Below are 12586 nucleotides of genomic sequence, written 5' to 3' on the forward strand. Positions count from 1 at the left end.
GGATAGGTCACGGCCACTGGAAGAAATCTTTTTATTGGATAAGATAACACGGCATTTAAAATCTAGATTGCCTACAAACACAATAAAGAAGTAAGGAACCTCAGAAATGTTTCCAAGATGAAAAAGTTATTTTTCAATCTTATCCTTAGATTTTCCTCTTATGGAATAAATAAAATGTCTATTCAATAATATTAATTTGATTTTAGATCAATTACCATTTTCAACCTTCAATCCCACGCTCCATTATAAACTTAGGAATGTAGTCCAATGAAATGCTACGTTTTATAGCATTTGATCATTGAGGAAACGCTAAGTTAAATATCAGTAGGATGGCATTCATATTTTTAGTTTAGGAAGAAACCTTCGCAATAAATGAAATACAATGAATTATAAAAACAGATAGCAGCAAAGAAAAAGTAAAGAAAAATGAATATAATCAATGACTTAACATTTATCATTTATCATTTCAATGGCATAGATGACATTTTTGGGAATTTCTTAAATTCTGCTTGGCATCCTCGGACATTTGAGTGGATGTCATTCCAAATAGAAACTGTCTTTGTACCGCTCGGATACCATCGATTATTCTTGACCTCTCCCAGTCCTAGTTCTTCCATTTCCTTGAATTTGTTGATGTTCCTCCTCACCTTCTTCTTCGAGCAGTTCTTCTCTATGAAATTCTGGAAAATCTGCCTTACCCGGCGGTAGGAAAGGATAGTAGATAATGAAGAAGAAAAGCTAGCACCTGTGGTGGAAGTAGAAGGAAATCTATAGTTCATTTTGGAGGAATAGTTTCCTAAAACGGTTGTTCGTCTTGATCTTCTCACCCACTGATCGGGTGACTCGTTGCTCTTTTCACATGGAGGAAAATTTGTAATTGTGTTAGGATGATCGGTTTGCAGACAGTTTCCAAAAGTTGGAATTTCGTTATAGGTGAGGTATCCGTTGTTGATTTCCGTCCCACCATGACGCTCTCTAGTATTATTCTCGAACATCTTCTTGATCTTCAAATTGGTACAGTCTCCATCGTAAGAAGCAGAAGTAATCGAAGGGGAGGAGTAACTCAGATCAGAGAATTCATTATTAAACACGCTCACTTTGATAGACCTGCTTAGGTCCTTTACGTCCAAAATCTGAATCCTATCATTCCGATCCTTGTCCAACTTGTTAGTCTCATCGAGTGCCCTTCTTTTCTCCATAAGATTCTCACAGTGCGAAGGGAACCCCATCCCAGTAAGGTATGATAAAGTACAAACGTCACAATCACAAATATCCCTCTTGGCGGGCTCAGGGTTACCGCTGTCCAAGTTAACAAGGCTGTACTCTCTTGATATCTCATCTTTACAAACAGATGGATTTACATTTTGGAATTTCTTTTGTAGATCTTCATTCCTTTCGATACTGCATAAACCTAAAACCTGACAGTTATGAGGAAAGATCTTCTCGTTTTTTCTTTCAGTCGCCTCGTCTTCTGGAGATTCTACCGGACCTTTATTCACAATATCCTGCCTCTTCAATTCTGGTTTCTCCACTTTGTATGTGAACTCCCTCCAATCTTCAAGATCGGTGTCGAACCCTAACTCTAACTTTGACTGTCTCAACTTTTCTTCCAACTCCAAAGTGAATTTAGACTTCCGGAGGCCGGTCTTGATGTCAATCACTGAATACTTCCTATTTGTCGGTTGTCGACTTTTGAACAGCCGGGGGGAAGGTGCTGGGCTTGATTTCTGAAACAATGAAAAATGCCTATGGATAACGACCTGCATGACATAACACAAGATTTTACTAGACCGTTGATTATTTTTAATAGGTACACTCAATTTTTTTCGATTGGACCTTAATAGATGGAAGAGAATTACCACCAAAGCTGCAGCTAGACTACTTCATAAGAATTCCGTTTAAAATTCCTTGCAAATTTCACGAGACTATATTTGAATTATAATAAATAATACTTAAGAGTTGAAAACGGGTTGTTATTGTTTCCTCTTTTAAGCCTCCCTTCTCTCCTTCCCATCAACCGATTAAAAGGAGTCTGGAGTTAAACAATTTTAAATTGGATTTCTTGCAGTTTAATTCAATCAAATCTTCAATACATCCAGATCACAACTAGAAGTTAATGGATGGTACTATTAAATATGGGAGTGTATAAGAATTTGCCCGAACGAATGTTTAAAATATAATGTATCCAGAACAGCTTTTGATATTTGGATGGTATTTGAAGTATTTCTCTCTTTAACAAATTGGTCTACTTTGACGGTACCTTTCCGCCATACGATGATACACACCAGCATCCTCGGCGGAAGCATGAGGCGAAGAATAAATTAATACAGCTAAATTATAAGTGAGATATTTGCACATTCAAGTCAAGTCAGCATTGCTGCGTGGTCTAAGGCGCCACACTCAGACATGGGAGTTGGCCATGGTGTCGCGTGCTCGAGTCCCGCGCCTCGTGTGATTTTTGCCGCCTGGTGTAAACTTATATGAGAGTCATTAAATGGATAAATGAAAAACAACTGAAGACTTCAATATTTTACAAACCCTCTGTTAAAATAAAGAAATTAACCCTAACTAAAAGTATAAGTTATATCTTTTACTGTTTGATATTCCAGAATTCAAATGAATAGTGATGAAAATAGTTCTGAAGCTTGAATGGGCACCTCGGAGTACTAGCAAGAACTGGGCCAAGGTATCGCTGAACAACCCTGTAGACTGGAAACCTACGACAAATTGGAGCAGAGGGAAAACCAGACAGTGGGAGGGACATTTTTATCTGCCCCATTGTTATAATGGTCGTGGCAATTTCTGAGCTGTTCGGGAACTCTAAGCAGTAGGAGCACGTTGACGCCCTACCCCACATTCTTCTTCTGGAGAAGGCTGGAAGAAAGAAGAGAGCTCGAGTTAACCATCGGCCAATTCTTGCCGGTCTCTAATTGGCATGCTTGGACCAGTGTCGTCACATATTTTGATATGGTGCTGAATACCAAGAGAGCAGAAGAAAGGTAATGCAGCATCGGTAACGATTGGCCAATACTCCGAAGAATGAGGAATCCTCTCAGTAAGTCATACGGAAATCGGCTCTTGGGGGAATTGGTTATGCCGATAGTGTTTTAGTTGGTGGTAGAATTTCATTTTAGTTAATCTCTCTGTAGTGAGACCTGATGAGAGAATTTTATCCACTGACAAACGTAACTTCTTAGTAATGAAAATAAATTCAAAATCTCAGTAATCTGAAGGAATATACAGGATGTATTTAAACGAAACATTTTCTGGTAATTTCCTACAGGTCAAAGTGAGACACGATTTCATCTAATGTGTATTAATAAAACATTACAGTGTCTAAATACAAGCCATCCGTCGTGTTTACTATGGCAGCAATGCTTATAAATTTGTTACAATATTTCAATACCCTAAATGTTCTATGAACGTTTAAAATATCTTACTAAGATGGTATTTTCTTCTAAGATTAAGTGGCAATCGGCTTTAAAATGGGAAATACTTCATCTTGCTAATTAATATCTGATCAGTTTGTATATTATAAATCGAGTAGGAAGATAAAAAAGAAAACATAATTTATCTACTTTTACTTAAAAGTTTTTATCACCAAATTTTGTATGTACTAGCTGTTTATGTCACTACTTTAACCGGCCTTGGGCGAGCAAAACTTAATAAGGATCAAGCCAAGATTCCTTCTTTGATGTCTTGTTCCAGCTAGGAGATATTATATGCCTGTTGAAATAGGTGCAATTTTCAAAAATAATTTCAAATTCTGCAGGATTTTACTTTTGAATAGGAGCGATTTGAACAAATGTTTGTCATTAAAAGATGCTTTTTAACTTATGGAATATGTCCTACATATTTGTCGAATGAATAGATTCAGTTATAATATGCATACTGCATATTGAGTAAACAATGTTACATGCTTTTATAAACAGGCAGCTTAACTCATCAACGAACGTGCTAAAATACTGGGTTAATGAAGGCGTCACATTTCGTAGCCTCTAACTAACCGATGTCACTGACTTGTCCCCACACGAAGAATGATTTTCTTCTCGAGGATCATGCAAAGGTCTACTAGCCACTGAAGCCATGTTCACGACGGTGACCACAGGTTCGATCTTCATATTAAGAGCCGGTTCTTCCCAGTCATCTTCAGGCGGTAGTCGTTCTTCAGACTTTTCTTTTTCATTTTTGGGTGCCTTCTCATTCTGGACTTCTTGTCCACTCTCCGTCTTTATCGCTTCTACAATTTCATCCGTACTTTCTTCTACCTTTTTGTTCGGCAGGACGTGACGAAACTTTTTTCTTCCCAAAAGTACCTTCTTCATCTCCAAGGACATCAGGTGGTAGTCATCATCAGAGATACTTTGCCGAATGCTAATTCCTGGAACAAGAAAAAGTCAGGGATTTAACTTTAGGTGAGTTTTAAATGGAAAGTTACTGAAGTCATTTATTCATTTGGCCTAAAGTAGTATATTAAATAAAGTAAACCACTAAGGTTGGTTAAATGCAATTTTCAAGCCAAGTTTATATCCCTTCGCTACCAAAATGTGGACATTTTTAAAAGCTCCATTTCATCCAAGGGTCAGACTTCAAGATACACGGAGAGACCAATTTATTCCAATCTAGCATAACCTGAATACGATCTCTAAATCTAGTTTCAAAACACCTCGCCAAAATCAGGCAATTTTTGTATTTTGGCATATTTTTTTCTGTAACTGCTCATTTAGAAGTGTCTTTAAATTGTATTATTCTGATATTAGGTGATTACAAATAAATAAGTGTGGTGTGTAAGCTCTACACAATGCCACACATAACGTTAAAGCGTACAAATATAAAGAGTTTCCTCTTGAAAAGGAAAGAGAATCTCGGTGAAAAGTATGAAGATAATAATTTATTTATTTACAAAGATTATTTTAAATACTGAATGATATAATTTGCATACTACCTATACTTTGAACAGAAATAGAAGTTACAATGAAATTTGGTTTTTCCACAAAATAATAATAAATACACTATTTTATTTATGTCCAAGTACGAATGCTAGGACCACGTGACAAAAAGAAAGAATTTCTTAAATGAAAAATTCCATTATTCTGTATGTGAATACATGATTTAAGTAACTCCATCATGGCACTTAACCACTACTACAGTTATTTCATATATCGGTTTAATTTCCAACAATTTTTTTGCACTTTCAAAGTTATAAATCCACTCAAATATTTCCACATTTCTCTTATGGTCTTACGCTCTTAAGGATGTATTCTCCTACGGTAATTCTTTTCTGTTCCGAAAACTGTTAGGGAAGTGTCGACCATTCAGTGGGCACCCGTGCCTCGGTGGCTCCACTGGGATGGAACCACTCCGCGGTCTGGTGGTTCAGGGTTCCCCGTTCCACCGGTGGTTCCGGTAAACCACCTCATAAACTGCACGGATGTGAGTTCTGGGTTGGCTTTGAGATTTGAGCCATCGTCCTGTTCAGATAGTACCATCCATTGTATGATTCGGGGCTGCGGACAATGTAGTAAATATTCAGAGCCCTCAGAATCTTCATTGTTTAGGTTTTAGAGCATTTAAAATACGCATTTTCGGTGGTGCCCCTTCCATTTTTTTATGGTTATTACAAACGTCTCACATTTCTAACAAGGATAATTAATAAGTTTTAGGAGAATTTTCACATGTCTGTATTCGTATATGCACAAATATACTTGTAGAAAATCGGGTAATTCTGTATTAAATGCTTAAACTGTAGAGATAACTTGTAGTCAGGCCCGTACTAGGATCGTATTTTCGGATCGTAGGGGGTCGCCAAAGCTGAGTACGGCCCTGCTTGCAGTAAACTTTTTATGAACGTAAGTCAAAATTTGATTACAATCTAAAATAACATGTTTTACTGCATCTGTACAACATAAGATATTTTTAATCAATAACATAACTGCACTTTTAATAATTTGATTTCATTTTATGAATAGAAATATTGTTTTCGCAGTTTAATGGGTTTAGAAATAAATTAAGTTTATGTAGTTAGTCAGGAATCATTATTCTTTATAATTTGATTAGACAAATATTATATTTATCCTTCAATAAACAGTAAAGAGTTCTGCTACTAAAACAATAAAACTACAATCGAGCAAATTCCCAAAGATGGTAGAATACCTTAGGAGCAATAAGGACCCTCCACGAGAATAGTAGAAATTATAAAAATCGTCCAAATAAATTTCGATTATACGAATAACAATAAAAGTATTTAGTCTTTTATAAATTATTTAAACATTTTCTGAATATTAGAGATACTTAAATTATTTAAAGCATCGCTTCAACGAGCTACATTCTGGAACGAGACAGAATAACGTGCAAATAGGATCCCGCGGTGCAGCGCATTTTGAGGTTATGTTGTGGTGGGAACATTTTAGAGGTCGGTGGAAGTGGATGACACGGCCTTGTACATTGCGCTGTGACTCACCCGTCCGTCGCATATGTGACAGTGACTCAGGACCTACTGGTCACACAGTCGCTGCTCACTTAACATGCGTTTAGAGTATGAACTATCGTTAAAAGTTATTTTAATATTAGGGCCTACTACTTCTATTTTGAACTATCTAATAAAGCCGTATTAACGGGTTTTTATTCAAGTAATCTAATCATGCTGACAGATGTTCAGAAGAGAAATTTGGCCAGTCCACTGAGTGATAGGTTTCGCCAATACTTGGTATATAACACTTAACTGGTCTTCTCTATTAAACACATAAACATTTATTACTGTTTACAAGAATATAATAATATTATATTTATTTCTACTCACTAATTTGTTACATTATTAACTGATACACCCAATAACTCCTGCAATGCCATGGATGGTGCTTCGTTATTCTATCCAGATTAACTTTGTTTATTTATGAATAGTAGTAATTTGGGATTGAAAACATTCCAACAGAGAAAACTCTCCCATGTAAAATTGGCCTCTCTTGGGCGCCAGTGGTTATTAAGCTATTAATCAAACACACTTGCTAAGAAACAGCAGATTTCAGCTAGTACTAAGCCTACGCCTCAATCACGGCTCAGACTTAGCTTTTCTAATTGTCTTAAAATGCAGCATAATCGATGGACTGAGGTCTGTGTTTCAAGATGGATGATTGGTCTAAATGAAGATTAGTAACGCGTACGTAAGGTACAATCCTCATATGTAGAGATGACATTGAATGTGGAGTCATATTAACGAAATCTATTAGCACCACATCAGAACTACTGGACATTATCAGCCTGATGATGGACATTATCACGATTTTTATTCAATATGCCAAACCCAATCAAAAGGTTAAACATAATAAGTCACCTCTACCTTCTGTAGTTCGATGTTTTCAAATCCAGTATCGTACACGGGATTTTAATTTGGTGAAAAATCAAGACTGGAGTGATGGCTGTTATTAATTGACACAGATAAAGTCTTATACCATCTATAACAAATATTCATTAATTCAACAATTTACAGGTGCTGTTTGTTCGGAGGAACATGCACCATCACTGAAGATATTTAAAAAAATATATAAATACAGTTTCACGCTATATTACTAATTTATAAATAAGGTTCCATGCATAATTTAATAATAAGTCTAAAGATATACTTTCTCGAGTTATCTAGCTTAGGCTTCGCTGATGCTCAACCAAATCCCATAAATGGTCATGCACCATCATCAAACTCGATATTGCTATATATAACACTAAAGGTTTATTCATAACTTTAAGTCTAAATCTCAATTCATATCTCAAGATCTCCTGCACACAGATAGACAGTTAAACAGACAGAAGAAAAGTTTGACAGCCCTCTGAAAGATAGCCTTTACTGACGGTCAACCAATTAAATAGAGACTAAAAGTTGATCCAGTGTTGTAGACGAAACGTTTAGAGAATTCTATAAAACAAATGAATTCAAACAACAAATGCCATAGCTATAGCTTATACGTTAGAGCTTACTAACAACTACGTAATAAATAAATTCTTCTCTAACAGATTAAAGCGAATAGTACAATAACATTGTCTCTTTAAAATTAAAAAAATGATCTACAACCAATATGAAACCTTTTACAAGCTGCACTTTAAGGTAAAGAAATAGTACATAAATGTCACAAGCATGAATATCATTTGGCTAAATATGAACATTTGATAATCTAAAACGATAACAAGATTTTTTTCATTCTGCGTTGAACACTTCGAAGCCACCCACCAACATACAACTCAGATTACGAAATGAAAATCTTCATTACATCATACTACATTGTCAATAATAACTAATAATAATAAGTGATGGGTGTAAAGGGTTAATGGTGTGTTACTGACTAGGTTAAACCTCTTTACTAGCAACTAAAACATGTATCATTATAAATAATTAATATCTCTATTATCTCTATCAATTAAGGAAGTCGTATAACTTTAGATGGAGCTCACATCACGGAAACTCCAGTCTGGGTATAACGGGACATTACTTTGAATCCTGGTTCTAATGCCAAACTACATCCGTTTATCAACCAAGTGTCGCCTCGCCTGAGCGAGTACGTTCACAAGATTCCTTGCCGTCGAATAGGTGGAAGCCGTTTCAAGAAACTCGACAGCAATAATTTAGTTCGAACCTAAACCACAGAAACTCCAGTTTGGATATAACGAAACGCTACTGAAAGCCTTGTGCTGATGCCAAACTACAACCGTTCATCAACCAAGTGCGGCCTGAACGAGTACGTTTACCAGATACCTGGTCGTCGAATAGGTGGAAGCCTTTACAAGAAACTCGACGGCAATAGTTTAGTTCGAGCCTAAACCACAGAAACTCCAGTCTGGATATAACGAAACGCTACTGAAAGCCTGGTTATAATGCCAAACTACATCCGTTCATCAACCAAGTGCGGCCTGAACGAGTACGTTTACCAGATACCTGGTCGTCGAATAGGTGGAAGCCTTTACAAGAAACTCGACGGCAATAGTTTAGTTCGAGCCTAAACCACAGAAACTCCAGTCTGGATATAACGAAACGCTACTGAAAGCCTGGTTATAATGCCAAACTACATCCGTTCATCAACCAAGTGCGGCCTGAACGAGTACGTTTACCAGATACCTGGTCGTCGAATAGGTGGAAGCCTTTACAAGAAACTCGACGGCAATAGTTTAGTTCGAGCCTTAAACCACAGAAACTCCTGTCTGGGATATAACGAAACGCTACTGAAATCCTGGTTTTTATTACTAAACTACATCCGTTATCAACCAAGTGCGGTCGCATGAACGAGTACATTCACCAGACACCTGGTCGACATCAAATAGGTGGAAGCCGTTACAAGAAACCCGACAGCAATAGTTTAGTTCGAGCCTAAACCACAGAAACTCCAGTCTGGATATAACGAAACGCTACTGAAAGCCTGGTTATAATGCCAAACTACATCCGTTCATCAACCAAGTGCGGTCTAAACGAGTACGTTTACCAGATACCTGGTCGGCAAATAGGTGGAAGCCGTTACAAGAAACCCGACAGCAATAGTTTAGTTCGAGCCTAAACCACAGAAACTCCAGTCTGGATATAACGAAACGCTACTGAAAGCCTGGTTTTTATTGCCAAACTACATCCGTTCATCAACCAAGTGCGCCTCGCATGAACGAGTACGTTCACAAGATTCCTTGTCGTCGAATAGGTGGAAGCCGTTACAAGAAACCCGACAGCAATAGTTTAGTTCGAGCCTAAATCACAGAAACTCCAGTCTGGATATAACGGAACACTACTGAAATCCTGGTTTTTATTACTAGTAACTACATCCGTTCATCAACCAAGTGTCGCCTCTAAACGAGTACGTTTACAACATTCCTTGTCGTCGAATAGGTGGAAGCCGTTTACAAGAAACCCGACAGCAATAGTTTAGTTCGAGCCTAAACCACAGAAACTCCAGTCTGGATATAACGAAACGCTACTGAAAGCCTGGTTATAATACCAAACTACATCCGTTCATCAACCAAGTGCGGTCTAAACGAGTACGTTCACAAGATTCCTTGTCGTCGAATAGGTGGAAGCCGTTACAAGAAACCCGACAGCAATAGTTTAGTTCGAGCCTAAATCATAGAAACTCCAGTCTGGATATAACGGAACACTACTGAAATCCTGGTTTTTATTAGTAAACTACATCCGTTTATCAACCAAGTGTCGCCTCGCCTGAGCGAGTACGTTCACAAGATTCCTTGTCGTCGAATAGGTGGAAGCCGTTTCAAGAAACTCGACAGCAATAGTTTAGTTCGAGCCTTAAACCACAGAAACTCCAGTTTGTATATAACGGAACGCTACTGAAATCCTGGTTTTTATTGCCAAACTACATCCGTTTATCAACAAAGTGTCGCCTCGCCTGAACGAGTACGTTTACCAGATACCTGGTCGTCGAATAGGTGGAAGCCTTTACAAGAAACTCGACAGCAATAGTTTAGTTCGAGCCTAAATCACAGAAACTCCTGTCTGGGTATAACGGAACACTACTGAAATCCTGGTTTTTATTACTAAACTACATCCGTTTATCAACCAAGTGTCGCCTCGCATGAACGAGTACATTCACAACATTCCTTGACATCCAATATAGGGAAGCCGTTACAAGAAACTCGACAGCAATAGTTTAGTTCGAGCCTAAATCACAGAAACTCCTGTCTGGGTATAACGGAACACTACTGAAAGCCTGTGTTTCTAATGCCGAACACCATTTGTTCCCGACTAAGTGTGGCCTGAACAACTACCCAATACTCCGTTAACTTCACACAACTCCCACATATGTACCTTGTATAACAATAGGTTTTGTTTCTCCTAGACGGGAGCTAACTCGTGAGTATGTCATTATCCTTACAATCTTCATGACTGTGATCGTTTCATTCATTCTCTTCTTGCTAACACGTATTTGTTATATAGCTCCAGATTCTGCTCAATCTTTCACTATTTCTGACAAGGTGTGTTACAATGTATATAAGATATTTCAATTTTTAATTTAAATTGTAAATTATAAAATATTATAGACCACTTAAAACTCTATAATATTACCTTGTAAGCCAAAATAATCGCTGAATTTCAAAGCCATAAGACTTGACTTGTTCCCCATAGTCGACATCTGTGGAAATAAATAATAAATTAGTTAAACATCATATTTGAATATAAAATACAATGAAACGAAAACAATACAAGAATATCCTGAATTAATTTCTACTAATATATGTATAGTAAATTCGTGTAAGGTATTGCAATCGGCATTCAGTTAAAAAGTTTATTTAAAATAAAATTTAAAGATTATTGTGTTTACGCCCTTTAAAAGATTTTGATGTTTCTGTGATGTTCTGTTGATTAACTTGAAGCAAAGTTTAGGTATCATAATATCATACCCAAAACAGTTGAAAATTATTTAAAATCTTCACGTATAAATTCGTATTAAATGACGGACGGGGTGAATAACATGATTCATATTTATAACAAGAAATTTACCTTCTATAATAACATGTTTATTAAAAAAATAATTTAGTTAAATTATGTTATTAAATTTAATAACGTGATTTCTTTAAATGATGAATCATTAAAACATGTCATTAGTTTAAGCGGCACTCCATGTACATATTGCACAAAATCATGATTTTATCTCCAGCCATTATTTTTTTTTTGACTGTTTGAAAGGCAGCCTTCGGACTCAAATTCTTACCATCTTATATTTTAGGACATATTCTAAGGTACATTTCTAAAGTACTTACCTAATCGCTGAAATCTAAAAACTGTAAGCCAATTAAATGGTTGCTCCTTAGAAAATTTACACCCTATAAATGAAAATAAGTTGAAAATTGTGGTTAAATTAATCAAACATACGATTGTGCTGTCATAAAACCACGTTTACACAAAACAGTTGTTTACAGTTGATAGACTCTTTTAATTAATATTTCGCAACTTTAGAGAAAAAGATCCAATTTTGTTATAGATTTAAAGACCAGTGGGGCGTAGCCTGGAGCGATTTTCGAAATAATAATAGATCTATAATCAATCATACCAGGGACAGTAAGAGCGCCCATGTAAAATCTCAATACAATCAGTTAAGTAGTTTACGCGTGGAAGCAGAACAAAGAAACAAAGGCACTTTCGCATTTATAATAATATTAGGATGATCTAAAAAATTAAATGTTTAGATCAATTTCAAAAAATACAATTTTTTAATTACATTTCTTCATAGAATTTTTTTATAAATAAAAAATGATTTTTTATTCTTTAAAGTTATCTTTCACGGATGCACTTCAAAAATTTTATTATCTTTGGCCCTAATTATTCCTATCACTTCTCGTAGTATAATAAAACTATTAACATATGTAAATACAGCGTTTGTACATTCATATCTCGTACATCACAAGTATCGACCAATAGTCAAACGTTTTTGAAATATGGAGTAATAAAAAAAATTGTATACTTACATATTTTTCAATATCTCCTAGGGTTTCAAGATGGCGGCTGTAAAAAACTTAGAAGGTATACATTTACATAGTTGCGATAAATTAATAGAACAAACTACAAAACCCAGCTCAACCAAACCCGACATGACGATTGTATTACACA

The 12586-nt window shown here is 36.2% G+C and overlaps 1 protein-coding gene across 1 annotated transcript; it reads right to left on the bottom strand.

Annotated features, from left to right (window-relative positions):
- Positions 1 to 417: 417 nt before the first annotated feature.
- LOC124354514 lies at positions 418 to 12464 on the bottom strand. The gene is made up of 4 exons (XM_046805037.1): positions 12445 to 12464; positions 11045 to 11111; positions 4008 to 4381; positions 418 to 1727 (listed from the first exon to the last, which is right to left on the bottom strand). Exons 2-4 carry the CDS (start codon positions 11109 to 11111, stop codon positions 462 to 464), a joined length of 1707 nt encoding a protein of 568 aa, XP_046660993.1. The 5' UTR covers positions 12445 to 12464; the 3' UTR covers positions 418 to 461.
- Positions 12465 to 12586: the final 122 nt, after the last annotated feature.

This window comes from Homalodisca vitripennis, chromosome 2, assembly GCF_021130785.1.
Source record: "Homalodisca vitripennis isolate AUS2020 chromosome 2, UT_GWSS_2.1, whole genome shotgun sequence".
NCBI lineage: Eukaryota > Metazoa > Arthropoda > Insecta > Hemiptera > Cicadellidae > Homalodisca > Homalodisca vitripennis.

Bases quoted from the DNA above. Each gene is read 5' to 3' on its own strand.
- LOC124354514 (XM_046805037.1), bottom strand. From the start codon at position 11,111: ATGTCGACTATGGGGAACAAGTCAAGTCTTATGGCTTTGAAATTCAGC. The intron at 4,382-11,044 runs GTAATATTATAG...TTCTTGTTCCAG, and splicing joins CGATTATTTTGGCTTACAAG to GAATTAGCATTCGGCAAAGT. The intron at 1,728-4,007 runs GTTAGTTAGAGG...TCATTGTTTCAG, and splicing joins GGGACAAGTCAGTGACATCG to AAATCAAGCCCAGCACCTTC.